At 37.7% G+C, this 25,196-nt stretch overlaps 1 protein-coding gene across 11 annotated transcripts in view; it reads left to right on the top strand.

Annotated features, from left to right (window-relative positions):
* The window catches only part of USP9X (ubiquitin specific peptidase 9 X-linked), a 144,647-nt gene that overhangs the window by 57,290 nt on the left and 62,161 nt on the right, over positions 1–25,196 (top strand). For all 11 annotated transcript variants that reach the window (XM_084790788.1, XM_084790787.1, XM_084790786.1 and 8 more), the window contains 11 exons: positions 1,123–1,268; positions 3,928–4,007; positions 7,424–7,536; positions 8,993–9,211; positions 14,956–15,071; positions 15,457–15,708; positions 15,947–16,085; positions 19,652–19,804; positions 21,072–21,176; positions 21,903–22,109; positions 22,964–23,100. In XM_084790788.1, coding sequence (XP_084646914.1) covers positions 1,123–1,268; positions 3,928–4,007; positions 7,424–7,536; positions 8,993–9,211; positions 14,956–15,071; positions 15,457–15,708; positions 15,947–16,085; positions 19,652–19,804; positions 21,072–21,176; positions 21,903–22,109; positions 22,964–23,100 — 1,667 coding nt within the window. The remainder of the gene's footprint in view (positions 1–1,122; positions 1,269–3,927; positions 4,008–7,423; positions 7,537–8,992; positions 9,212–14,955; positions 15,072–15,456; positions 15,709–15,946; positions 16,086–19,651; positions 19,805–21,071; positions 21,177–21,902; positions 22,110–22,963; positions 23,101–25,196) is intronic.

Consider the following 25,196-nt stretch of genomic DNA (forward strand, 5'->3'; position numbering starts at 1 on the left):
GCTCAGGGCTCAGTTTCTCATAAGCTTTACCTTTTTTTTTTTTTTTTTTTCTTTTTCGAGACAGGATTTCTTTGTGTAATAGCTCTGACTAGGCTGGCCTTAAATTTAAGAGAGTCAGAACTCACCTGCCTCTGTCTCCTTAAGGCTGGGATTAAAGGCATGTACCATCCCGTCTGGCCTAAAGGGAATTTCTTAACCAAAACCTCAACTTTAAAACCTGTGCCTGTAGAAGAATTTTTAAAAATTTTGTTTTTTGTTGTTTTTGTAGTTCAGGGTGAACTTGAACTCAGTGATCTGCCTGCCTCTGCCTCCCAGACTGCTGAGATTTATAGAAGAGAAAATGTAAAACTCCTGTCCTAAAATTCAGTCACAAGTGGGATGAGCATTCCTCAGATGTAGTAGCTGAGAAGATTTGGATTATAATTTGGCAATATGTGACAATAGCTTTAAAAGAAATTATCTTATACTGTTGTAGTTTTATTTCTAGTATTCTAAAGAGAAATTTGCTTTCACAAGATTTATGCATAATAAAGACTCATTACATTATGTTATTTTATGCAATGCTGAAAATTTTGAATTCTTAGATATTGAACAGTAAAGGACAGATGTAGTCCCAATATTATTGAAAATTTATGCTCACACGGGCAGTTTTTATTTAGCCCACAAAAGGATCACAAGGAGTGAATTAAAACGTCATTGCTAGTGTTTTTTTTGTTGTTGTGGTATTATAGATGTTTAAAATTGTTTTTGTCTGTAGTTTCTGTGAGCATAGTAAATAGGACCAAGCATTTTGTTGGTGTTTAAAATTAAATAGGCTTACTAAAGTTACATACTTAAACTAGTTATTTGTAGGGCTTCAAGCTATTGAATCCTGTTTGCTGACTTAGCTGTGTGGTAACTGCATTGTTCTCCATCTTAACCGAGGTCAAGATCAGGTTGCTACTTTGCCTTGTAAGTTCAGCACAACTTTGAAAGGAGAACATATTAAATCATAAGCTTTCAATAGTTGATGTCTTTGTAAAATTTTATGCTACTAACATTTTTAAAAACAATGCTAGTTTAGTGTTATTGTATATATGTGTTATAGAAACTTACATCTGTAATTTTTAATTTTTACTCAAGACTTCATCTCCTGATTCTTCTAATGAAAATTCCCCTGCAACTCCTCCTGATGAGCAAGGTCAAGGTGATGCCCCTCCTCAGATTGAAGATGAGGAACCTGCGTTTCCACATACTGACTTGGCAAAGTTAGATGATATGATCAACAGGTCAGTTGGTTTTGTTTCTCATGTGTATAATATATAAGAAAACCAAGATTTTCTCAGCATTATGTATGCTGGGTAACAATAAAGAAGAATCTGCTACCTTAATCTGTCATAGTCACTGTTGAGTACTTTATAACACATGTTTCTTTTCTTTTCTTTTTTGGTTTTTTGAGACAGGGTTTTTCTGTGTAATAGCCCAGACTGTCCTGGAACTCTCTTTGTAGACCAGGATGGCCTTGAACTCACAGCGATCCCCTGCCTCCTGAGTGCTGGGATTACAGGTGTGTGCCACCATGCCCGGCTAACCCATGTTTCTTGATGGGTCTAATAATATGACCCTAGCTGGCTGCTTCCAAAGTAGAAGAACTGTTAAATTGCAGTTTGCCTTTTTAAGAGTTGTTGAAGCTTCTTTTCAATTGGCATGTTGGTTTTTGACTGGCCCCAAAGTAAACCAGGTCTCAGCTTGCTCATGCTGACTCAAGAGAATGACACTTCTTGTTGTTGTTGAAAATGACACTTTTAAGATATTCTTCAGGGGGGCCGGAGAGATGGCTCAGAGGTTAAGAACACTGACTGCTCTTAAAGGTCCTGAGTTCAATTCCCAGCAACCACATGGGGGCTTCAAAGCTATTTCTAATGCAATCTGGTGCCCTCTTCTGGCATGCAGGTGTACATGCAGGCAGAACGATGCATGTATAACTAAAAAAGATGTCCTTCAGGGTAAGAAAACACTGTAAAGAAACAAAGAGAAGAGCGTGTCAAAAAGTTCACCTGAGTGTGGTCCTCATTGGGCAATGTGAGCTCAGCAAGGGCCCCTCAAAAAAAAACTAGAAACTACACATACAGGGAAATAAAAATCCTTTGCATTAAAAACAACAAACTGAGTCGGTCTTGGTGGCCCACGCCTTTAATCCCAGTAGAGGTAGGCAGATTGCTGTGAGTTCAAGGCCATCCTGGTCTACAAAGTGAGTCTAGGACAACCAAAGCTAACACAGAGAAACCCTGTCTAGAAAAACCAACCAAACAAACAACGAAACAACAAACTGAGTTGGGTGTGGTGGTGTATACCCCTTTAATCTCTTGGGAGGTAAAGGCAGACAGATTTCTGTGAGTTCAAGGCTAGCCTGGTCTACACAGTTAATTCCAGGGCAGCCAGAGCCACAAAGTAAGACGTCTCGAAAAAACATACAAACAAAAATTTGAATTCCTTAGTAATAAGTATGCATTGTTAAGCATAGAACTATGTTGTGTAATATACAGTAAATAGATTAAGTTTCTCTAACCCATCTCCCATATCTGTAGCTTTATCCTTCCTCTTCACATATTCCAACAACAACAAAAAAAATTAATGGCCAGGAGTACACAATTCCATATTTCCATTCACTATTAGTATGTATTGATTTTTCTATAAATAGAAAATCTTATAATTTTGTAAGTTGTTTTACATTGTTTAATTTGTTTGGAATATTCTTCCAGTTGCCTCATTTTAATGGATCATTTAAGAAAACATAAGTAAGGCCGGCATGGTGGTGCACTCTTTAATCCCAGCACTCTGTCTTGAAACACCTTCCCCCCCCCCAAAAAAAAAAGAAAGAAATGAAAACATAAGTAGCAGCCTGTAGCCATCACATGCGGTGAACCATTGACAAATCAATGTCAAGGTTAATGGTCCTTGATTGTTCTCAACAGCAAAGATGATTTGTTATATTTCAGTTTTGTCTGGTGGTTGGTAAAATAAGAATAGATGCTGGGTGCATAAAAACAATTCTTGATGGAAGAAAAATGCAAAGGATGTTTGTAAATAAACGATGGGTAGTTATTTGTTTCTAATAAGTTATTAATGGCATACTTTTATTAAGTAAAGGGGCAAGCAAGAGAGCAGATGGGAATTTCACCAGCTCTTCAGAGTTTTCATTGCTTGGATAGAAGGTTGGCTCTTATGGGGAGCAATGAGTGAGTTAAATGATAATGATCAGGAAGGCCTATGAAAACCATGAATGGCCAGATGCTTGGGTCCACACTGAGGCTAGAGAAAAGGCTTGAGTCCTTCTTTGAGGGAAACCTTGTGGATTCTGGAGAGCCTTTAGAAAAAGTTAATGGATTATGAAGCATAAGTCAGTTTTGGTCTCCTGAAGTTTTTGTTCCTTATGAGGAAGTTTAAGGCCTTTTATAATCAGAATCTTTTTTTTAAGGTTTATTTATTTATTATATATACAGTGTTTTGCCTGCATGTACACCTACATGCTAAAAGAGGGCATCAGATCCTGTTATAGATGGTTGTGAGCCACTATGTGGTTGCTGGGAGTTGAACTCAGGACCTTTGGAAGAGCAACCAGTGCTCTTAACCTCTTAGCCATCTCTCCAGCCCCCTAATCTGAATCTTAAAAGCCTTCCTGTGAAGTTTTCATTATAGGCCTCTGTGATGTCTAATTTATATTTTATTATAGCAGTTTTATTGTTTTTTAAAAGTCTGCTTGTAGAGACAACATGATACTTTAATTGTAAAAAACCATTCAGCCAGCCCCACTGTTTTAATACTTAATGTTATTTTAGTTAATATATGATATTTTCATAGTAAAATAATTATAATTAGTAACTGACTATAGTGCCTCTTTTATTTAGAGCATAACCAAGTAAGCCTCTTTATTTTATAAATTCCTAGGCCTCGATGGGTTGTTCCAGTTTTGCCGAAAGGGGAATTAGAAGTGCTTCTAGAAGCTGCTATTGATCTTAGTAAGAAAGGTATGTCTCTGTGTGTCATACTTTTCTAAATACATGTTGCTAGATATATTTTCACTTAATTCCTGAAAACTTATTTTCCTTTTAAAACATAGCAAATGTACATATTTAGCTTACAAATAGAGGTCACATTCCTTTAAAAAGCACAACCCTCAAGAGAGCTACACATAAAATGTATATATATTCATATTTGTAAAGAGAAACTCCCTTGTTTAGATTTGCAGTCTCTAAATAATTTAAAACAGTTCTGTTAGCCATGTGTGGTGGTGCACGCCTTTAATCCCAGCACTCTGGAGGCAGAGGCCACTGAATTGCTGTGAGTTCAAGGCCAGCCTGGTCAAAGCAAGTCCAGTACAGCCAGGGCTACACAGAGAAGCCCTGTCTCAAAAAACAAAACTCAAGTCCTGTTATGGGAATTCCTTACTATACACAGAAGGTTTTATAATTAAATACTTTGTAGGTGATGCATAGTACAAGTATCAGTCAGGTTTAACCACCTGCAGAAGTGGGAAGGGGATGGTGAGTATCCTAGGCATTTCTGGTCTTGATCAGTAATGTATAAACTTAAAAATTACAAACTTTCCTGAATCAAAAAAGTCTTTTCCAAACTCTTACTCCATGATTCTTTGAATGAAGATGACTATTTTGTCAATTTCTTTTTATTAGTTTATTCATTGTGTGTGTAGTTTTTGTATGTTTCCAACCACCCGGTAGGTCCCAGGGATGGAAAGGTTGTCAGCCTTGGTAGCAGTTGTTTTTATAGACTTAGCCATATGGCAGGCCCGGTAATGTGTTTTTAAATAAAAGTAGACTTAAAAACAATTTTTTTAAAGCTGGGCATGGTGGGCACATGCCTTTTTTCCCAGCACTTGGGAGGCAGAGGCAGGCGGATCTCTGTGAGTTCGAGGCCAGCCTGGTCTACAATGTGAGTCCAGGACAGCCAAGGATACACAGAGAAACCCTGTCTCAAAAACCAGTGTGTGTATGTATGTGTGTGTGTGTGTATATATATATATTTTTTTTAAAAAGAGATTGTGATTTTTTTTTCTCTAAAAGAGAAAAAGACCTAGTAGTTCTGTTTAAAAGAAATACTAAAAACCCAGTTAAAGGAATCTGGTACTCAGTTGTCCAGAAATGAAAGGTTAATGTTGAAATTGAGCAATATGATTAAATTACTCTGGTCTGTTTCTGATGCAGCCAAATTCTCTTAGTAGTTTGTGGTACTCAGCTCATTTTTTTAAGGCACTGGATTTTTTTAGTTTATTGTTTTATTCTTTTTCAAGTCAGGCTTTCCCTTGAGTAGCCCTGGCTGTCCTTGAACTCATTCTTTAGACCAGGCCTCATGAATGTTGGGGATTAAAGGTGTGTGCTAAGACAATGGAAATGAAAAAGGACCAACATTTTATTTTCTGAATCAGTCTTTTGTATTATCTTTTTATTGCTATGAAAATAAGCTTACAGACAGAAAAGGTTTATTTTGGCTCATAGTTTGGGGGAGATTTTATAGTATGATAAATTTGGCCAAGGGAGAGTGTAGGTGGAGCAAAGCTCTTCACTTTTTGGTGTCCAAGATACAAAAGAAGGAAAGATATGGGGTCTTTTGAGAGTAAATCACTTTTGAGGACAAACCCCTACTGTTTTCTTGTCATCACAGAGCGGTGACCAAACAAGCCATTGGCGACACTTATTCTATGGCTGTGCTATAACTGAAAATAAGCAATATATATTAGCTATTTTCAAAATAACATCTTTACAGCACCTTGCTGGGTTCATGTCACTCTCTGGCAAAGGAAAATTTTACCTCATATCAAATATTCCTCCTTTGTTTAAAGAATGTTTGTTAATGCCTTATCAGTCTTGAAGTAAGTTCATCAGATGATTGTTTTCCACAATTTAAATGAACATTGCTAGTTATAACCTAAATATTAGCTGTGTAGTAAACATTGTATTTCAGTTAATACCATTGACATTCAGTGGCTTCTCTCCCTCTCCCATATTTATTTTTAGTACCATAGTTTATTTAAGGCTCAGTTTAAAAATTTAAATGTCACCTGTAGCGTACAATTAAAATCAAATACTTTTTTGTACAAATAGAAATGTTAAAAGACATTTGTTGTATTTAATGACATAGGACTCTGTTGTCTTTTTTAAATTAGATGAGATGAAGCAAAGATGTATAGGGTTGGCAGATGGCCTGGTGACCTCATATCCGCTTGAGGTGGAAAGAGTAGACTCCACAGTTGTCCTCCGATCTCCATATGCACTCCATCGTACCTCTCCCCCCACATTGTGCATAGACACACAAATAATGCATTTTTTAAGAAAACATGGAAGAGCCGGGTGGTGGTGCAGGCCTTTCATCCCAGCACTCATGAGGCAGAGGCAGGTGGATCTTTGTGAGTTCGAGGTCAGCCTGGTCTACAAAGTGAGTCCAGGACAGCCAAGGATACACAGAGAACCTGTCTTGAAAAACCGAAAAACAAACAAACAAAACAAAAGAAACAAAAAGAAAACAAAACAAAAAACCAAAACGTAAAAGAAAATAGGTTCTTGGAAGAAAGAGATGTGTAGCTACTAGAACAAGGACCACAACATTTAGCTTGATCATTCGGAGAATAGTAAAGATATGAGTAGGTACTAAGCATATAGTTTGCAAACTAATATTTCAAAGATAATTATGAAATGTAAAATTTAAACGCTTATTTCAGACCAAAATGCTATTAAATAATTTGGAGTCTATCACATGGTAATGACCATCATTTTGGGCTTAAAATATAGAATGTCATTATTTGTAGCATTTTCAGTTATTTTTTTATTTCCTTTATTTTTACTTCATTGATTAAACCTAAGGCTGTGTACACGTTAGACTAGCTGCCCTCACAATGAGCTATATCCCCAGCCCTGAGTTATTGCTAATATTGTCATATTAAATATATTTTGCTTAATTAGTTTAAAATTTGATTTGAACAGCCTAAAAAGATATCTGGGTAGTTAGTTATGAATGCTTGCTGCTCTTGGAGAGGAGACTCAGATTTGGTTCCTAGTACCCATGACTGGGCCTACAACCACCTATATAATGCAATCAGACACCCTCTTCTGTATAGGTACCATGCGTACTAACTGATTGCACCACCTGAGCTCCAGACACCCTCTTCTGACCTCTTGGAATACCTGCACTCAACATGGCATACACTTAGGCCCTTATACACACATACTGAAAAGTTTCTTTAAATAGCAATTCTGAGTTAAATTTTCTTTCTGACTGTAGAAGAAATTTTGAAATAACAATAGTGTTATGATAATGCTATAACTTTTTTTTTCCAGGCGTACTCCGCAGCTGCTAGCCTGACATCCAGGTTTCCGATTACTTATGTCTATCGTAGTTCTGACAATTACTATTTTTTCCTCTCCTTTCTTAGGCCTTGATGTTAAAAGTGAAGCATGTCAGCGATTTTTCCGAGATGGGCTAACAATCTCATTCACAAAAATCCTTACAGATGAAGCAGTGAGTGGCTGGAAGTTTGAAATTCATGTGAGTTTTCCATTTGACTATTAAAAAGCAGATTATGTAGTGTTCTTTGGATGGGATGGACGGGTATGTGGGTGTTTGTATATGATATATTTGGCCTGTTAGAGTATAAAAAGTGTAACTTCTAAAGTAATTTCATTGTAAATCATCTCTTTAGGGGGCAACATGGGTATTTAAAATTAGCGTGAGATTTTAGAGTTAAAAATAACTTGGTTTAGCTGGGCGTGGTGGCACACACCTGTAATCCCAGCGCTGGGGAGGCAGAGGCAGATGGATCACTGTGAGTTCAAGGCCAGCCTGGTCTACAGAGTGAGTCCAGGACAGCCAAGGCTACACAGAGAAGTTCTGTCTTGAAAAACCAACAAAACAAAATGAAAATAACTTGGTTTAATTGTTTTCGCTGACTCTCCAGGCAGGTCAATTGTAAGATGTATCACTATTTTATGTATTAAGGAAGGCAAAATGCACAAGAAGGGGAAAATATAACACATATCTGGGGTACCAGAAAGGTCAGTGCTGTAAAAGTAACGAGAAATGAACTCACTGTGGAGAAAAGGACAACAAAGAAACATGTATATTTTAGTTTGGGTACCTGAAACTCCTAAGTATTTAAATCACGAGCTACTATTTAAACAGTTGTAGCATCAGAATTCTCCTTTTAAATGAAGCCTACTTAAAGTAATTGGAGGTCCCTAAAATCTCCAAATGGTGAGCAGAGGCAAGAACAAATACTTATTGGTAGAATGCAATCAGATTTTACTTCAAGAACAAAAGAAGTTGTTTTTGGACTAAGCCACCTTAAATGCTATAAACCTGCTAAGTTGTTTCACTATGGAATAGTCATAAAGCAGATGTTTTTATTTTCTGGATTTTTTTTTTCGGTTATAACCATGGGGTAAAAGGCCCAGCATCTGCCTTAATGTAATGTATTAAATTGACAGATACAGATCTTGGCAGTGTATAGTATTCCATTTGGGATAATTGATATATTCCTTCAATTTTAGAAAACCAGGAACTTGTATCTTGTCTGAAGACATATAGTAGAATTTGATAACTCTTAGTACCCACTTCATTTTTAAGCATGTTGCTTTTTGAAAGCAAATTAATTTGGCCATAGTACTATTGAGTTAAATGTAATTCAAGTAATCAGTATAAAAAATGCAGAGCTCAGCCAGGTGTGGTGGTGCACACCTTTAATCCTAGCACTTGGGAGGAAAAGGTAGGCAGATCTGTGAGTTTGAGGCCAGCCTGATCTACAAAGCAAGTCCAGGACAGCCAGGTCTATACAGAGAAACCCTGTCTCTAAAAACCAAAATAAATAAATAAAAATTAAAAAGTGGGGAGCTCTTTTACTATTAAGGGTAGTTAGGGTTGCAAATTTTGTTTGAAATTGCAGTGTTTTCATTTTTTTCTTTTTTTGTGTTTTCATTTTCTAAATCACTTTTCCTCCATATAACAGAGATGTATTATTAACAATACTCATCGCCTGGTGGAGCTATGTGTGGCTAAGTTAGCCCAAGACTGGTTTCCACTTCTAGAACTTCTTGCCATGGCCTTAAATCCTCATTGCAAATTCCATATCTACAATGGTACACGTCCTTGCGAATCAGTGTCCTCAAGTGTTCAGTTGCCTGAAGATGAACTCTTTGCTCGTTCTCCAGACCCTCGGTCACCAAAAGTATGTTGGTTTGTTGTTTTCTAATTTAAATATTAAGATTGGTTTATCCTACGGCAAAACTTTAATCTCAGTCTCCTGTTAAGGTGGCAAAAGACTGATTTAATTATATTCTGAAAGGGATTCTGCATTATGGTTTGAGTTCTTTATTTTGTATCAAATTTATGTTTCATTGTTCCTACTACTGTTTAGTTTTTCTGTGTAGTAATAGTCGAGATCTGACAACCAAATGTGCTTTGAGACTTTCAATGAATGTATGTTGCATCAAGAGCCTTTCTGCATAGTTATCAGTGCTTAAGTTATTGTAAAATTTTTCTCTGTTAATTAACTATAGTTTATTCCTGTTATCTTTTACTCAACCCAGAAATAGTCGTAATTTGGGCATGACATTTATTTTATGATAATAGAGGAGGAGATTATGACTGATTTAAAAACCTCAGGTGTGGATCAATAAGGCCATGATGAGTTTGTGTATTCTGTTTTTTCTTAAATTTCAAAATAGATATATACTATACCTGCTTAATAATACATGACAAAAGTAAAATAATAGAAATTATAAAATAGCAGGATAGTAAATTTTTTAAAATTTACTAAATTATGTACTTGAAAACAAATACAAAATTCCTATAATATAATCGGACTGTACTTGGTGGTTTTTTATTCTTTAAAATGTATACTTTTATAATTTTTATTTTCTTTAGTAAGTGCTAGCAATACATAATTTTAAAAAAGATTTATTTATTCTTTTATACAATATTCTGCCTACATGTATGCCTGCACACCAGAAGAGGGCATTAGATCTCATTATAGATGGTTGTGAGCCACCATGTGGTTGCTGAGAATTGAGCTCAGGACCTTTGGAAGAGCAGTCAGTACTTTTAACCCCTGAGCCATCTCTCCAGCCCGCAATACATAATTTTTAGATTTAGATTTTAGGGCCACTTTTTCAAGATTTATTTTTTAAAAATTTCATACGCATTAGTAATTTACCTACATGTATGTTTGTATACCATGTGCAAACCTGGTGCTCTTTAGAGGCCAGAAGAGAGCCTTGAATCCCCTTGAACTGGAGTTACAGAGCTTTGTGAGTCACCATGTGTTTCCTGGCAATTGAACCCAATTCTTCTGTAAGAGTAGTCAATGCTTAAGAGCTGAGACACCTATCTAGTCCCTAGGAAGAGACATTTTAAGGAATGTGATTTTTTTCCCCCCTTTTGTAACCAACCAAAAAAATTGAGTCTCGTGTTCAGTGTTTGGTTTATTTTGTTAGAGCTTGAAATGATTAGCCAGTGTGTTAAACATAAAACTTATTTTATAGTTCATATTGTTGCCACTAGTTGGCTTGTTTTGCTTGAGTGTGGGATCTAGTTACCATCAAAGGTAAGGATAATATTCAAAATCAAAAGTTCCTTCTAGCCTCACATGGTGACACATACCTTTAATCCCAGAGGCAGAGGCAGATGAATCTCTGAGTTCAAGGCTAGCTTGGTCTACAAAGGGAATTCTAAGACATCCAGGAATGCACAGAAGCCAGGGTGGCGGGTGGGGAGCTGGGGGTGAGGGGGAGGTGGTTCTGTCTATACCTACATTTCTTTTATTTTTTTCCCTCAGTGGGTCAGTGATCCGCTCAAGAGGCTCCCAGAAAATGACTTGATTTAACATGGCTAAGTGACGTTTTGTAGAAATGTCTGGCTGATGATACTTTTATGTATCTGAAATCTGATTTTTACACAAAATGTCAAAAAAAGAGACTTTCAAAGCCTTTGAGTTTGTGTGTGTATGTTGCTTAGATTATGGTTATAATGGAGTTACCTACTAGTTAATAAAAGCTGAGCAATTTTGTGACTTTTCATTGTTGAAGCTCTATAAAGTTAAAAAACGTTATCAAGGATGTAATAGTCAGAATTTCAACTCTGTTCCTAGTTGGATGTAGACACCTTGATATAAAACCTCAAGGAAATATAAATTTCTCTATTTTTTGAGATATCCTTTATGAGATGCTTGGAACTAGAAGAGTTTTAGATCCCCTTCCCCATTTTGGAATATTTCATAGATTACTCACTAATTCAAAAAATTTGAAATGTGTAATTGCTCAAAGTTTTTAGATTCAGGATTTTTAGATCAGTAGTGCTTAGCTTGTGGTGGCAAAATTCAGATAATCAAAGATAGCTGATGGGGGTGTAATTTCTAAATTATAAATGACATTATGGTATTTAGTGACTTGTGGTGTTGATTTTTGAAAAGTTGCAAATTACCAAGCTTCCAACTTTTCAGCCTTCCTACTTAATCCTAACCCTGATTGTGGCTAGCCGCCGCGACCCCCCCTCCCAACCCCCTCCCCCCCACACACAGGGTCTCTCTGTTAGTCTTGACTATCCTGGACTGGATGCCAGCATTCCATCTCCACATGCTTTCTGTTTTGTTTTTTGACTTTTTCTGTATAGCCTTGGCTGTCTTAAACTCACTTTGTAGATCAGGCTGGCCTCAAACTCACAGCAATCTGCCTCCCGAGTGCTGGGATTAAAGGTGTGCGCCACTACTCCTGGCTTGTGGCTAGGTCTTTACTTACCCCAGATGTTGAACTCATGTAGCCTTGACTTTTAGCCAATGACATGAACTGAAGCTATTGCCTAACTGAGAACATAGTGCTATCTCAACTGTGTCATACCTCTCCCCAATGTTTTAAAGTTAATTAAATGAGATTGACTGTTTAAAATAGAAAACTTGATTAGTTAAAAGGGGAAAGGGCTCAGGTAAAATTCGTATACAAAACTTCTTTATTATGTAGCTGTGGGCTTAATATGTAGACAAGACTCTCAGTGATCTGCCTGCCTCAGTCTCCTGAGTTCTAGTATTAAAGGTGTGTGCCATTACACCCAGCATGTATGCTATTCTTGTAAAAAGAAACACGTATCAAAAATACAAGTAAAACTACATTTAAAAGAGGTGCACATTCTAAGCTATGGAATTATTTAAAAAATTTTTTTTAGAAACATGTTTGTTTTCTGTAGATGAGTGCTCTATGTGCATGTATTGCCTGTATGACAGAAGAGGGCATCAGATCACATTATAGATGGTTGTGAGCCACTATGTAGTTGCTGGGAATTGAGCTCAGGACTTCACGAAGAGCTGACAGTGTTCTTAACTGTTGAGCCATCTCTCCAGACCTTCAAAAATTTTTTTTTAAATGTAGGGCTGGTTTGATGTCAGTTCCAAGCTATCTGATGCCTCCTGATTTCTACCAGTATGTGATGCATATACATGCAGACAAAATACTCGTAATTGTAAAGTCTTAAAAAGAGAGAAGGAGGCTGGGCAGGGTTGGCGCACACCTTTAATCCCAGCACTCGGGAGGCAGAGGCAGGTGGATCACTGTGAGGTCGAGGCCATCCTGGTCTACAAAAGCGAGTCCAGGGCAGTCAAGGCTACACAGAGAAACCCTGTATCAAACAACCAAAAATCAAAACCAAAAAGAGAAAGAATATACATGTAAGTATATCAGCTCAATGATCTCATTTTAGTTACTTAAAAAAAAAAAAAGCCGTAATTTCCAGCGGACAAGACTACTGGACATATAAGATGACCCCCCCCCCCAACTTTTCCAGTTAAAAAGTTTGGAGTATACCCCCATTTAAGACTACCCCCTGTTCTAATGCATACCCTGTGCAGCAGACTTGGGCATGTGTCTATTTGCAGGCAGGACACAGACATCCAGGCACTTTATTAAATGCCGGCAGATAGCTAGTGCCAGCCTACACGGACCCTTTAAAGCACGCTCCACAAGGGTTCTGGTGGAGAGTCGATCCATACAGCAGATGTGTATAGGTGCTCCTCTCTGCTTCACAGCGGGGAATCAGCTGCAGCACTCCCCACTATATGCACTGGACATACGAAGCAAGGAGTAGCAAGCTGCAGGCATTTCACATATAAGATGACCCCTGACTTTGTCATGTATTTTTCAGGGTTAAAAAGTTGTCGTATATGCTGGAAAATATGGTAACATTGCATAACAAATTGTGCACTTTGTTGTCGTTGTTTTGTTTTTCAAGACAGTTTCTCTGTGTAGCCCTAGCTGTCCTGGACTCGCTTTGTAGACCAGGCTGGCCTCAAACTGACAGTGATCCACCTGCCTCTGCCTCCCAAGTGCTGGGATTAAAGGTGCGCACTACCTTGCCCAGCTCACTCTTTTTTTTTTTTTAAAGTAGTCCCCAAATAAATCTGGTGAATTGAATAGTTAAGTGCATAAAGAGCACTTGATGCTCTTGTAGAGGAACTGGATTGAGTTCACAGCACCCACATGGTGGCTCACAATCATCCTTAATTTCAGCTCTCATGGATCTGATGCTCTTTTCTGGCCTCTGGCCTCCAGACATGTACTCAGTGCAAATGCATGCAAGCACAAATGCACATAAAAATAAATATTGAGAGTTTAATGAACTAGAAATGGTCTTCAAAGAGTGGTTTAAAAGATAGGAAATTATTAAATGTACTAGAATATGGTAAGATAGATGCCTTAAAGAACTTAGAATTTAGATTGCTACAATTAGTTTACTGTATTTGCTCTTGAAAACAAATACTAAATTAAAATCTTTTATTTACCATTCACCCTTTGAAAATAGCTGTAGGTATTTTTGCTTAGGGCATAATAGAGAAATGGCTTCCCCTCACTGGCTTTTAAAACATGGCCTTTTAGAGGGTAGCAAGGTGTAAATGGCTGTCTTTAGTACTTAGCTTTCAGGTATATTTACTTCTCTTCTAATATTTAGTTAATTTTAAGTTTTTAAAAATAGCAAAACTATTAATACATAAAATGGGAACCAAATGCATTCATATAACTCAACAAAAGTATGCAGACATTGTGGTCATTTAGCAACACAAATACCACAGTAAAATTGCGGTTTCTCTTTTTGTTCTTTCTGTAATATAAGTAGTTTATCAAACGCAAGCCTTTGCTCATAGTAAGCAAATGTTCAATTCCTACAGCATATGAGTTAGTTTTCAGTTGACAGTTACCTTTTAGGCATCAAGATTATTTCGTTTATATGAAACATTTAAATACTTACCCGATTATTGAATACTTTTCCTTGATCTGTTATTTCAGATTTTTTTGTATTTTGTTTTTGTTTTTTGAGACAGGGTTTCTCTTGTAGTCCTGGCTGTCCGGGACTCGCTTTGTAGACCAGGCTGGCCTTGAACTCACAGAGTTCTGGGATTACAGGTGTGTGATACCCTACCGGCTATTTCAGAATTTTTAAAAAACCTTATAAAAATTTTAAAAAAGATTTCTTTATTATTTATACAGTATTCTGCCTGCATGTACACCTGCACGCCAGAAGAGGGCATCAGATCTCATTATAGATGGTTGTGAGCCACCTTGTGGTTGCTGGGAATTGAACTCAGGACCTCTACAAGAGCAGCCAGTGCTCTTAACCTCTGAGCCATCTCTCCAGCACCATAAATTGTTTTAATATAGGTGTTGTAGGTATTTAGGAAAGTTGTATTCTCTTACAGTGGGATTGCTGAAACAGGAACATGGTTTTAATTCTTTACCAGCAACACTGAAATGAGCAATGTAGTGTTCTTGTAATCTAATTCATGCTAGTTAACTTCATCACAGGTAGATTACTGTGCATGTTTTGAAGCCTTTTATAGAATGGTTTGACATTAATTGGTTTTAATATATCAATTAAAGTAGTACTTTGTTTTTCCTAAACTCCAAGAAAGTAAACTTGGTAATTGTATTGCAGGGATGGCTGGTGGATCTCCTCAACAAATTCGGCACTTTAAACGGATTCCAAATACTGCATGATCGTTTTATTAATGGATCAGCATTAAATGTTCAGATAATTGCAGCCCTTATTAAGTAAGTTACATTTTAAAGTTAAATGTTAAATTGTTCAATTTAGAAGTGGGGTAATTGGGGCTGGAGAGATGGCTCAACAGCTAAAGTGACCCTTTTTTCAGATGGTCTGTCTGAGTTTCGTTCCCAGTTCCTCTGGCAGGCAGCTCCAGGGGATCCAACATCTCTGGCCTCTGAGCACACCTGCACTCACATGCAAATACCTAGTCCAAATAGGAAAACATGCATGCGCACACACACAGACACACACACACACACACACACACACACACGGGCGCGCACACAATTTGTTAATTGGATGTTTTTAAAAGTTAATATATGACTATGAGGATTTTCTAAATTGATTTTAAGAAATTGAGAATTACAGACGTTTCCTATCTTATTTCAGACCATTTGGACAGTGCTATGAGTTTCTCACTCTCCACACGGTGAAAAAATACTTTCTTCCAATAATAGAAATGGTCCCACAGTTTTTAGAAAATTTAACCGATGAAGAGCTGAAAAAAGAAGCAAAGAATGAAGCCAAAAATGATGCTCTTTCAATGATTATTAAATCATTGAAGAATTTAGCTTCACGAGTTCCTGGACAAGAAGAAACTGTAAAGAATTTAGAAATATTTAGGTTAAAAATGATACTTAGGTAAGTTTTCTATTTTTGGAAATAATCATATCTATAATTATCTATAATTTTTTTCGCGACAGGGTTTCTCTGTGTAGCCTTGGCTGTCCTGGACTCACTTTGTAGACCAGGCTGGCCTCGAACTCACAGCGATCCGCCTGCCTCTGCCTCCCGAGTGCTGGGATTAAAGGCGTGTACCACCACACCCAGCTATATCCATAAATTTAAAAAATCTGTTTACAACTGATTTCTCTTACAGATTATTGCAAATTTCTTCTTTCAATGGAAAGATGAATGCACTGAATGAAGTTAATAAGGTGATTTCTAGTGTGTCATATTATACCCATCGTCATGGCAATCCTGAGGAAGAAGAGTGGCTCACAGCAGAGAGGATGGCTGTGAGTCCTTTCTTTCTTTCTTAATTTCTTTTTTTTTAAATTAAATAAATACTTAAGCCTAGAATGGCTGTTACTAAAATAAGTGGTGCTGGCATTCTCAATTACAGTTGAAAATTGAATGTTTTGATTCATTTACGACTTTGTTAATCTTGAACTTACACCCCGGTTATAGCTCCTTCCCCTTTCTTTTCCTGATCCCATCTTCCCTTTCTCCTCCCCCCATTCCTTAGAAAAGGGGACAGCTCCTCAAGTTGTATCAGGGCTGAGTTTGTCCTCTCTCTCTGTGGTCTTGCAAAGCAGTCTTGTGGAAAGGTGATTGAAAAGCAGGCAACAGAGTCCATGTCAGAGATAGCCCCAACTCCCTTTACTAGTGGACCCACATAAAGCCTGAGTTTCCTATAAGCTACATCTGTGTTGGAGACCTATGTCCAGTCCATGCATGGTCCTTGGTTGGTGCTTTAGACTCCACGCCCCTCCGGGCTCTGTGGAGTCTTCTTGTGAAGTTCCTCGTTTCCACTAGACTCTTTGTGCTACATCAGTTGTTTGACTATGAGTCTCTGCTTCTGAATCACTGCTGAGTAGAGCATCCCAGGACAACTCTGATAGGCTCCTGTTTGCAAGTATAGTAGGGTATTTTTAATAGTGTCAGGGATTGCCTCTCTTCCATGGTGTGGGTCTTGGGTTGGGCCAGGCATTCCCTCAGTGTTTTTATCTGTTTTGTCTTGACGACAGGCTAAGTTTTGAATCAAAGTTTTTGTGGGTGGATTGGCATTCTCCTCCCTCCACTAGGAGACTTTGTCTAGTTAGAGGGTGCCTTCTTTAGTCTCCATGGTACCTATACTGGGAGTCTCAGGAAGAGTCCCCCTTATATCCTCCCAGAAGTCTGTTCTGACTGAGATCTCCAGCTTGTCACAGAGATGCCCCACCCACAGTTTCTCTTTTCTCTACAGGGTTCCGTCTGCCCACCTGCCCACACCCTCCCATACATTCTCATACCCCTCCCCCCGACCCCCATCCCTGCCCCTGCTTCTCCAGGTCTGATCTCCATCCTTCTTTCTCTTCGTGCGCCGTCTCCTACCTTGTTCCCTTTCTTCAACCACTACCTCTGTCTATTCTATTTCCTCTTCTGAGTGAGATTTAAGCATCCTCCCTTGGATCCTCTCCTTGTTACTTACCTTCTTCATGTCTGTGCATTGTAGTATGTTTATCTTGTACCAAATGGCTAACATACACTTAGAAGTGTATATACTATGTGTGTCTTTCTAGGTCTGGGTTATCTCACTTGGAATGATCATTTCTAGTTTCATCCATTTACCTGCAAATTTCATGATTTCCTTGTTTTTAATACTTGAGTAGTATTCCGTTGTGTAAATGTGCCACAGTTTCTTCATCCATTCTTCAGTTGAGGGACATTTAAGTTGTTTCCAGATTCTGGCTATTACGAATAAAGATGTTATGAACATAGTTGAGCACATGTCCTTGTTGTGTGGTGGAGCATCAATCTTGAACTTTCTAAAGTAGCATAATTATTTTGTGGCTGAGCATGTTTTCGATAAATTTATTGTTGGATGTAATTACTAGGTTATTCCAAGTTTTGCTATAGAAATTGGGAAATAAATTACAATAGAAATAAGCTAGGGAATTCATGAGATAGTATTTGAAGCATGATAAAAGAAAGGGCTTGTCCGTATGACCAATGGCTTGAAAACACAAAATACACAGGTGGAGCACAACTGTAAACTCAGCACTGGAGAGTCTGAGGCCGGAAGATCTCCTACACGATTCAGGCTAGCCAGGGCTACATATTGAGATCCTGTCTCAATATCAATATCTGTAATTATAAAAACCATGTCATTTGAGCACATATGTGATAGTCGGGAGACATCTGTAGCAAACCATGCCTCTTCAAGAATCTCTTCTTTTAACAGGAGAAATGATTAGAATGTGATTTTTAAAAAAGTTGGAGAGGCTAGAGTTATATATAGCTCAGTGAGGCCTTAGGTTCAGTTCTCACCAAAAAGAAAATACCCTGTTAGGAGGTAAGATGGTGGGTATGTCATTTTGTGTGTCATGTGGCTGTCTGTATTGGGAATGTTTTTTGGTCCTTGAGCTGTGTGACTTATCCTAAAGCATAGAAAATGGCATAACAATTGTTATGGTAGTTTGACATTGCTATATATTTGTTATATTTTAGGAAAAATCCTTTAAAAGTTGGAAAAATTAAAAACTTTAGCTTTACTAACTAAAAAATGTTGAACATTTTGGGTATACCCACCTTTATTCTAAAAGTTGAGTAGTATAAAAACATACTGGATTATCTTTTTTTTTTTAATCATGAGTTCCAATTTATTGCTCTTGAGGTTTAATCTATTGCCTAGTTTAAGTACAGTATTATGGAAGCATGAAGACTTACTTAGATTCCAGTGCCTATATCTGCAGACCATGTTTACTATGCTAAGACAACTCTCACTTTGATTGTTTCAAAGATGTAAGAGGTGATTTATAAGTGACAGTAGTGACTGGTACATGGCAATCAATTAATAATTAAAAGTGGTTTATTGGTTAGTTGGTTGGTTTTTTGAGACAGGGTCTCTCTGTGTAGCCTTGGCTGTCCTGGACTCACTTTGTAGACCAGGCTAGCCTTGAACTCACAGGGATCTGCCTGCCTCTGCCTCCCAATGCTGGGAGTAAAGGCGTGCGCCACCATGCCTGGCCGCAATAAAAGTATTTTTAAAAAGTATCATTTAACCTAATATTAAAACTGTTCTGGGGCTGGAGAGATGGCTCAGAGGTTAAGAGCACTACCTGCTCTTCCAAATGTCCCAAATTCAATTTCCACCAACCACATGGTGGCTCATGACCATCTGTAATAAGATCTGGTGCCTTCTTGTGAGCAGGTGTACATGCGGGCAGAAAACTGTATACATAATAAATAAATACTGAAAAAACCGTACTGGTGCAGAATTAGTGTAAGCAAAGTTGGCCCTGTGCTCATTCTACTTAAATCTTAGAGATTGTGATATTTTTGTGAGTTAAATCTGGAATTTAGAATATCTTTTCAATGAGTTCAGTATTTATAATTTATGAGGATACTCCCCAGTCAATTACTGTGTCAGGTATGGTAGCTCCTAACTTTAATCCCAGGACTTGGGATGGAGGAGGAGGCAGAAAGATCACAAATTTAAGACTAAGTTGGGCTTGGCACACACCTTAAATCCCAGCACTCAGGAGGAAGAGACAGGTGGATTGCTGTGAGTTCGAGGCTAGCCTGGTGTACAAAGTGAGTCTAGGACAGCCAGGGTGACACAGGGAAACCTATCTTGAAAAACCAGAAAATGAAAAACAAAAACAAATTTAAGACTAGCCTGTGCTATATATAGCAAGATTCCATTTCAGGGATGAAAGAACTTAGTGTAAAGCAGTTTTATTATGATTTATTCTTGTGAACTATTTTGTAAATATATATGCTTTAGGATTCCCACATATTCTTAAATTATGGTATAGTACTTTTTAAAAGTCTTTGTGTTTTAGGTTTTTTTGTAACTTGTTTTTTAAATTACATTTAGGAATGGATACAGCAGAACAATATTTTATCCATAGTTTTACGGGATAGTCTTCATCAACCACAGTATGTAGAGAAACTAGAAAAGATACTTCGTTTTGTCATAAAAGAGAAAGCTCTGACCTTGCAAGATCTTGATAATATCTGGGCAGCACAGGTAAGGATTTCTGTAGAAATTCTTCTAGAAACTTCGTGAAATTGTCAGCAATGCTTGAATACTTAACAGGTGACATTTGGTAAAAGTTAGAGGCAAAAAAATAAAATGAAATAATAGGGATGCTGAATGTGCTTGTGCATATCCATAATCTCAGCACACAGGAAATAGAGACGGGACAATCAATGTATTGGAAGATAACTTAAACTACAAAGCAGAATTCTGACCCGAAAAAACAAGGGCTAGGGATACATATAGCTCAGTGGCACACTGTACTCACCTTAGTACCACATAAGTAACTCCTGTTTGAAAAATACACATTAATACTTTTTAATTGACTTAGAAACTCTTCAACATACTTAAATCATTAAATTATTTATTCCAAAAACTGTATAAACCTTGTTGAGTTCTAATTTACAAAGCTTTGGGTATTGTTTTTTAGTCCTTTTTTTTTTCCTGTTATTGTTTAGAAATACAGAGACTAAGCTGGGCGTGGTGGCTTACACCTTTAATCCGAGCACTGTGGAGGCAGAGCCAGGTGGATCTCTGAGTTCAAGGCCAGCCTGGTCTACAAAGAGATTGCAGTACAGCCAGGGTTGTTACAGAGAAACCCTGTCATGAAGAACCAAGGGAAAAAAAAAAAGAAAAAAAGAAAGAAAATAAAGACAGAGAATAGCTTTGCTTTAGTGTATTTAAAGTTTCAGTGTAAGGAAAAAATAATGTGCTTTATTTATGACATTAAAATATTAGTATATTTGCTGTGCGGTGATGATGTACACCTTTAATACCAGCACTTGGTAGGCATAAACAGGTGGATCTCTGAGTTCAAGGCCAGCCTGGTCTACAGAGCAAGTTCCAGGACAGCCAAGGCCACACAGAGAAACTGATTTGAAAAACAAAACAAAACAAAGTAAAACAGAATTAGTACATTCAATAAACTAATTAAAAAGTTGAGTGGCTGGAGAGAAGGCTCAGGGGTTAAGAGCACTGTCTGCTCTTCTAAAGATCCTAAGTTTAATTCCCAGCAACCTCATGGTGGCTCATAACCATCTGTAATGAGATCCGGTACAGTCTTCTGGTGTGCAGGTATACTTGGAAGCAGAATAAGTAAATCTTTTAAAAAGGTTGACAGGATTTTAAAAATTACATGCTAACTATGTAGATGCAGAAAAGTTGATAACTTCGCAATGGTCATCAGCAATGTGTTAATAATGTTTCTGTTGTTCACGGTGTAGTGTGATATGTGATCTTTCTTTTTATTTCTCAAAAGGCAGGGAAACATGAAGCCATTGTAAAGAATGTACATGATCTACTGGCCAAATTGGCATGGGACTTTTCTCCTGAACAACTTGATCATCTTTTTGATTGCTTTAAGGTAATTATTAAGACAATAAAATTTAACACAGTAAAGTGATCACCATTTTATTTTTAGATAGAATTGATTAGAACTGCACGCTGTTCTTGACCAACAAATAATTAAAAATCTCATAAGATCATCTTTGATGTCAAAGTACTTTGTTTGAAGGACTCAGCCAGTGTTTCCTGCCTGCCTGCCTGCCTGCCTGCCTGCCTGCCTTCCTTCCTTCCTTCCTTCCTGGTTTTTGAGACAAGGTTTCTCTGTGTAGCCATGGCTGTCCTGGAACTCAATCTGTAGACCAGCCTGGCCTTGAACTCACAGCGATCCACCTGCCTCTGCCTCCCAAGTGCTGGGATTAAAGGCATGTGCTACCACGGCCAGGCCAATGTTTTCTTTCTAGGAACTTGATTTTCATTTTATGATAGTACTACTAGCCCTAATAAGGACTCCCATTCCTTTTCAAAATTCAGATTACTGTTTTGGAATTCTATTCCTAATCTATATTTAAATCCTTAATGATTGATTCCCCTTTGGATTAATAAATGCTTATCAAATACTTGCTAAATAGCAAGCACCTTTTTTTGAGTTGGGGAGGCTCTCACTATGTATCCTTGGCTGGCTTGGAACTCACTGTATACACCAGGGTAGCCTCAAACTCAGATCTACCACCCTACCCACACATACCCTAAAAATGAAGAGGAAAAAAACAGATACAGGTTTCTTGTCATTTAAATGTCTTTTTAGGCCAGTTGGACAAATGCAAGTAAAAAGCAGCGTGAAAAGCTCCTAGAGCTCATTCGTCGTCTTGCTGAAGATGATAAAGATGGCGTGATGGCACATAAAGTATTGAACCTTCTGTGGAATCTGGCTCACAGTGATGATGTGCCTGTAGATATTATGGACCTGGCTCTCAGTGCTCACATCAAAATACTAGACTATAGCTGCTCCCAGGTAAGGGGGTGCTGTTTGGCTTGGTTTTATGACTTTATTGCTCCTTAAGTATTAGGTAAGATGGCTTTTTAAAGCAGGATAATTAAGGTTATTCTAGCATTATGCTTTTAATGATTTCAAGAATTGATGGTTTATATAAGTCTGCCTTTCTTAGGTCTCTACAATAAGGTTTTATCAACCATTTGAATATGGAGAAAGTACAAACAATAGGTCATTTAGTTGTCAAATGTGTATGGTAAAGGAATATTAGATCATAAATTATTAAAGCTGAGTTAATGACTTTGGGGATAAATGTTTTCTTTGCTAATAAATGAACAATGGGAATTTATTTCATTAGTTGTTAGTGCATGTTAATATATGATTCTGTGATGAGATAGAATCTTTTAGAACATTAGAATGTATGTGGTAAATTTGGTGTTGACTTTTTAGAGTTTGATTGTAAATGTGAAGTTAAGACATGCCTAGAGTAGCCGGGAGTGGTGGCGCACGCCTTTAATCCCAGGACTCGAAGGCAGAGGCAGGTGGATCACTGTGAGTTCCAGGCCAGCCTGGTCTACAAAGCGAGTCCAGGACAGTCCGGGCTACACAGATAAACCCTGTCTCGAACAAAACAAAACAGCAACAAACCAAAAGACATAGCTAGAGCACCTTTTAAAAAGGTTAGTCTTTACTTAGAGTTACAGTATAATATTTATGTATCATGTTAGTCGTAAGAAAATGATCTCATAATTCCACGGATAATTGGAATTTACCTTAATTTCACTGTAATATACACTTATCTGTAAATACTCTGACTTAGAGGAGATAGAATTCTCCTGCATATTGATTTCTGTAAAACATTGAAATTGTTTAAGGACCGGGACACACAGAAGATCCAGTGGATAGACCGCTTTATAGAAGAACTTCGCACAAATGACAAATGGGTCATTCCTGCACTGAAACAAATTAGAGAAATTTGTAGTTTGTTTGGCGAAGCACCTCAAAATTTGAGGTAAGACTTTTAAAACTAGACAACTTAAATGTTTTTATTTATAGTTTGTTAATTTCATTTGGTAAAAAATAAATTTTAAAGGAAAATTAATATAGTGAGAAGAAGCTAAGAGAAAGGCTCTGGAACAAAGAATCTTGCCATTCCTTATCTCCTTTGTTTCATTGCTAAGAAAAGGAAGCCAGGATTAAGTAATCAGTATCAGAATCAAGGTAATACTGCTTCTTCATGTTATCACATGATAGTTAAAAAAAAGATTTATATTTTAAGTAGTCAATTTTTAAGGTTAATTTAGAAGATTGTATTACATGGAAATTTAGTAGATGGCATGGTAGAGCACTGAATTTTTTTTAGTATCGTTCCTTAGGCCAGGAGTGGTGGTGCACACATTTGATTCAAGCACTCAGGAAACAGAGGTAGATGAATTTTGGGGGTTTCAAGGCCTGCCTGGGTTTCACAGTAAACCCACCCCTCCCTCTTTTTCTCTTTCTCTTTCTCTTTCTCTTTCTCTTTCTCTTTCTCTTTCTCTTTCTCTCTCTCTCTTTCTCTCTCTCTCTCTCTCTCTCTCTCTCTCTCTCTCTCTCTCTCTCTCTCACACACACACACACACACACACACACACACACACACACACACACGGCTGGGACAATGGTTAAGAGTAGTGGGTACTCTTCCAAAAGACTCAGCTTAAGGTCACAATCATTTGTAACTTCAGTTTTAGGGGATCCCATACCCTCTTCTGGCCTCAGTAGACAATGCACATGCATGCTGCATAGACATAAATGTAGGCAAACACTCTTAGACATGTAGTAAAAATATTTTTAAAAGAAGAAGCAAAGTTGTAGTGCTTTCTTTTTAAACTCTACTTTAATTAGGGTGTTTAGGCCTCAACCTACCTCCCAGCCCTACATAGGAGAAAGAAGGTTAGCAGAGTGAGGTGGCCCCATTACTTCTCCTGGCTGTTTAGGGCCAATTGGGTTCTTTTGGGCTATACCCATCTCTGTCAACAGCAGATGCAGCCAGCAGTCTCCTCCAAGCCACTGAGCACCGAAGCGTTTGTCTCCCACCTCTCTGCTCCAAACTGTGATACTGTGTGCCTCTGGCTTCTGCCAACTGCTACATAGCAACACCGCTCACCCACCACACTCTCTCTGTCCTCTTATTTATATCCCCAGAGCCCTAGACCATGCTCTTCTATGTGCTACAGGAAGAAGATTGTACCAGCTGACAAAAGCCACGCCCCTCAGGAGACAATTAACAGGTGTGGACAAACAAAGCTCAAGCTAAATCCCACACTTGAGATTAGAACAAAAATATTTACATAATGCAACTGAGTTTACAAAGAAGCTAAAACTTTTATTATATGTCCCCTTTTTTGTTTAACAAAATGGCCCTTTATCATTAAACTATATACAGTAAGATCAGCTATTAGAATTATCGGGTAAGAATTAGATTTACAATGTCTATTCCACTTGTATTTGGCATCCTTGAAAAAGTATTCCACTGTCTATCTTATCCAGGTGAGTCCAAAGTTCTGTACCTAAATCACTTTCTTATATCAACTTAAAAACATCTATCTAGACCTTAAAACATATTTTAGACCTAAAACATTGTCTAGTTCCTAAACAACTAAGCTTAATTGTAGCAAGACTACGACTATCTAGTCTTCAACCCCATCAGAGGCTTGTAGAAGGAAATAATATTACCTAAGTATATAGGAAGCAAATAGCTTCCAGAACTATAGAAATGACAGACAGTTGACTTCCTGGAGAGTCACCGGAGGTTTCACTGTGTCATTGGGCCATCCAGTCTTCAGCCTACTGGCCCAGAATGTCTTGACAGGCTTTTCTGTGAAGCAGAAATTTTGACGGACTGTTGGTACCCTGCTTGTTCGCAGTTTGCTCAGAGAGCCTGCTATCCGCAGTTGAAGGACAATTTTGCTTGTTTTCTCCAGTGGCTGTCTTGTCACATTTTTTCTTTGATGCTCATCATCTTCTTAGTAGATTAGAGGTGCTGCTGGAAGCAGATATGTCTGTCATAAAAGCCTTTTATTGTTAAAATATTTTACATGCCATATTCTATAGCTCTCTGAAATGTTT

Source organism: Acomys minous (genome assembly GCF_964271855.1).
Source record: "Acomys minous genome assembly, chromosome: 7".
NCBI classification, from domain to species: Eukaryota; Metazoa; Chordata; class Mammalia; order Rodentia; family Muridae; genus Acomys; species Acomys minous.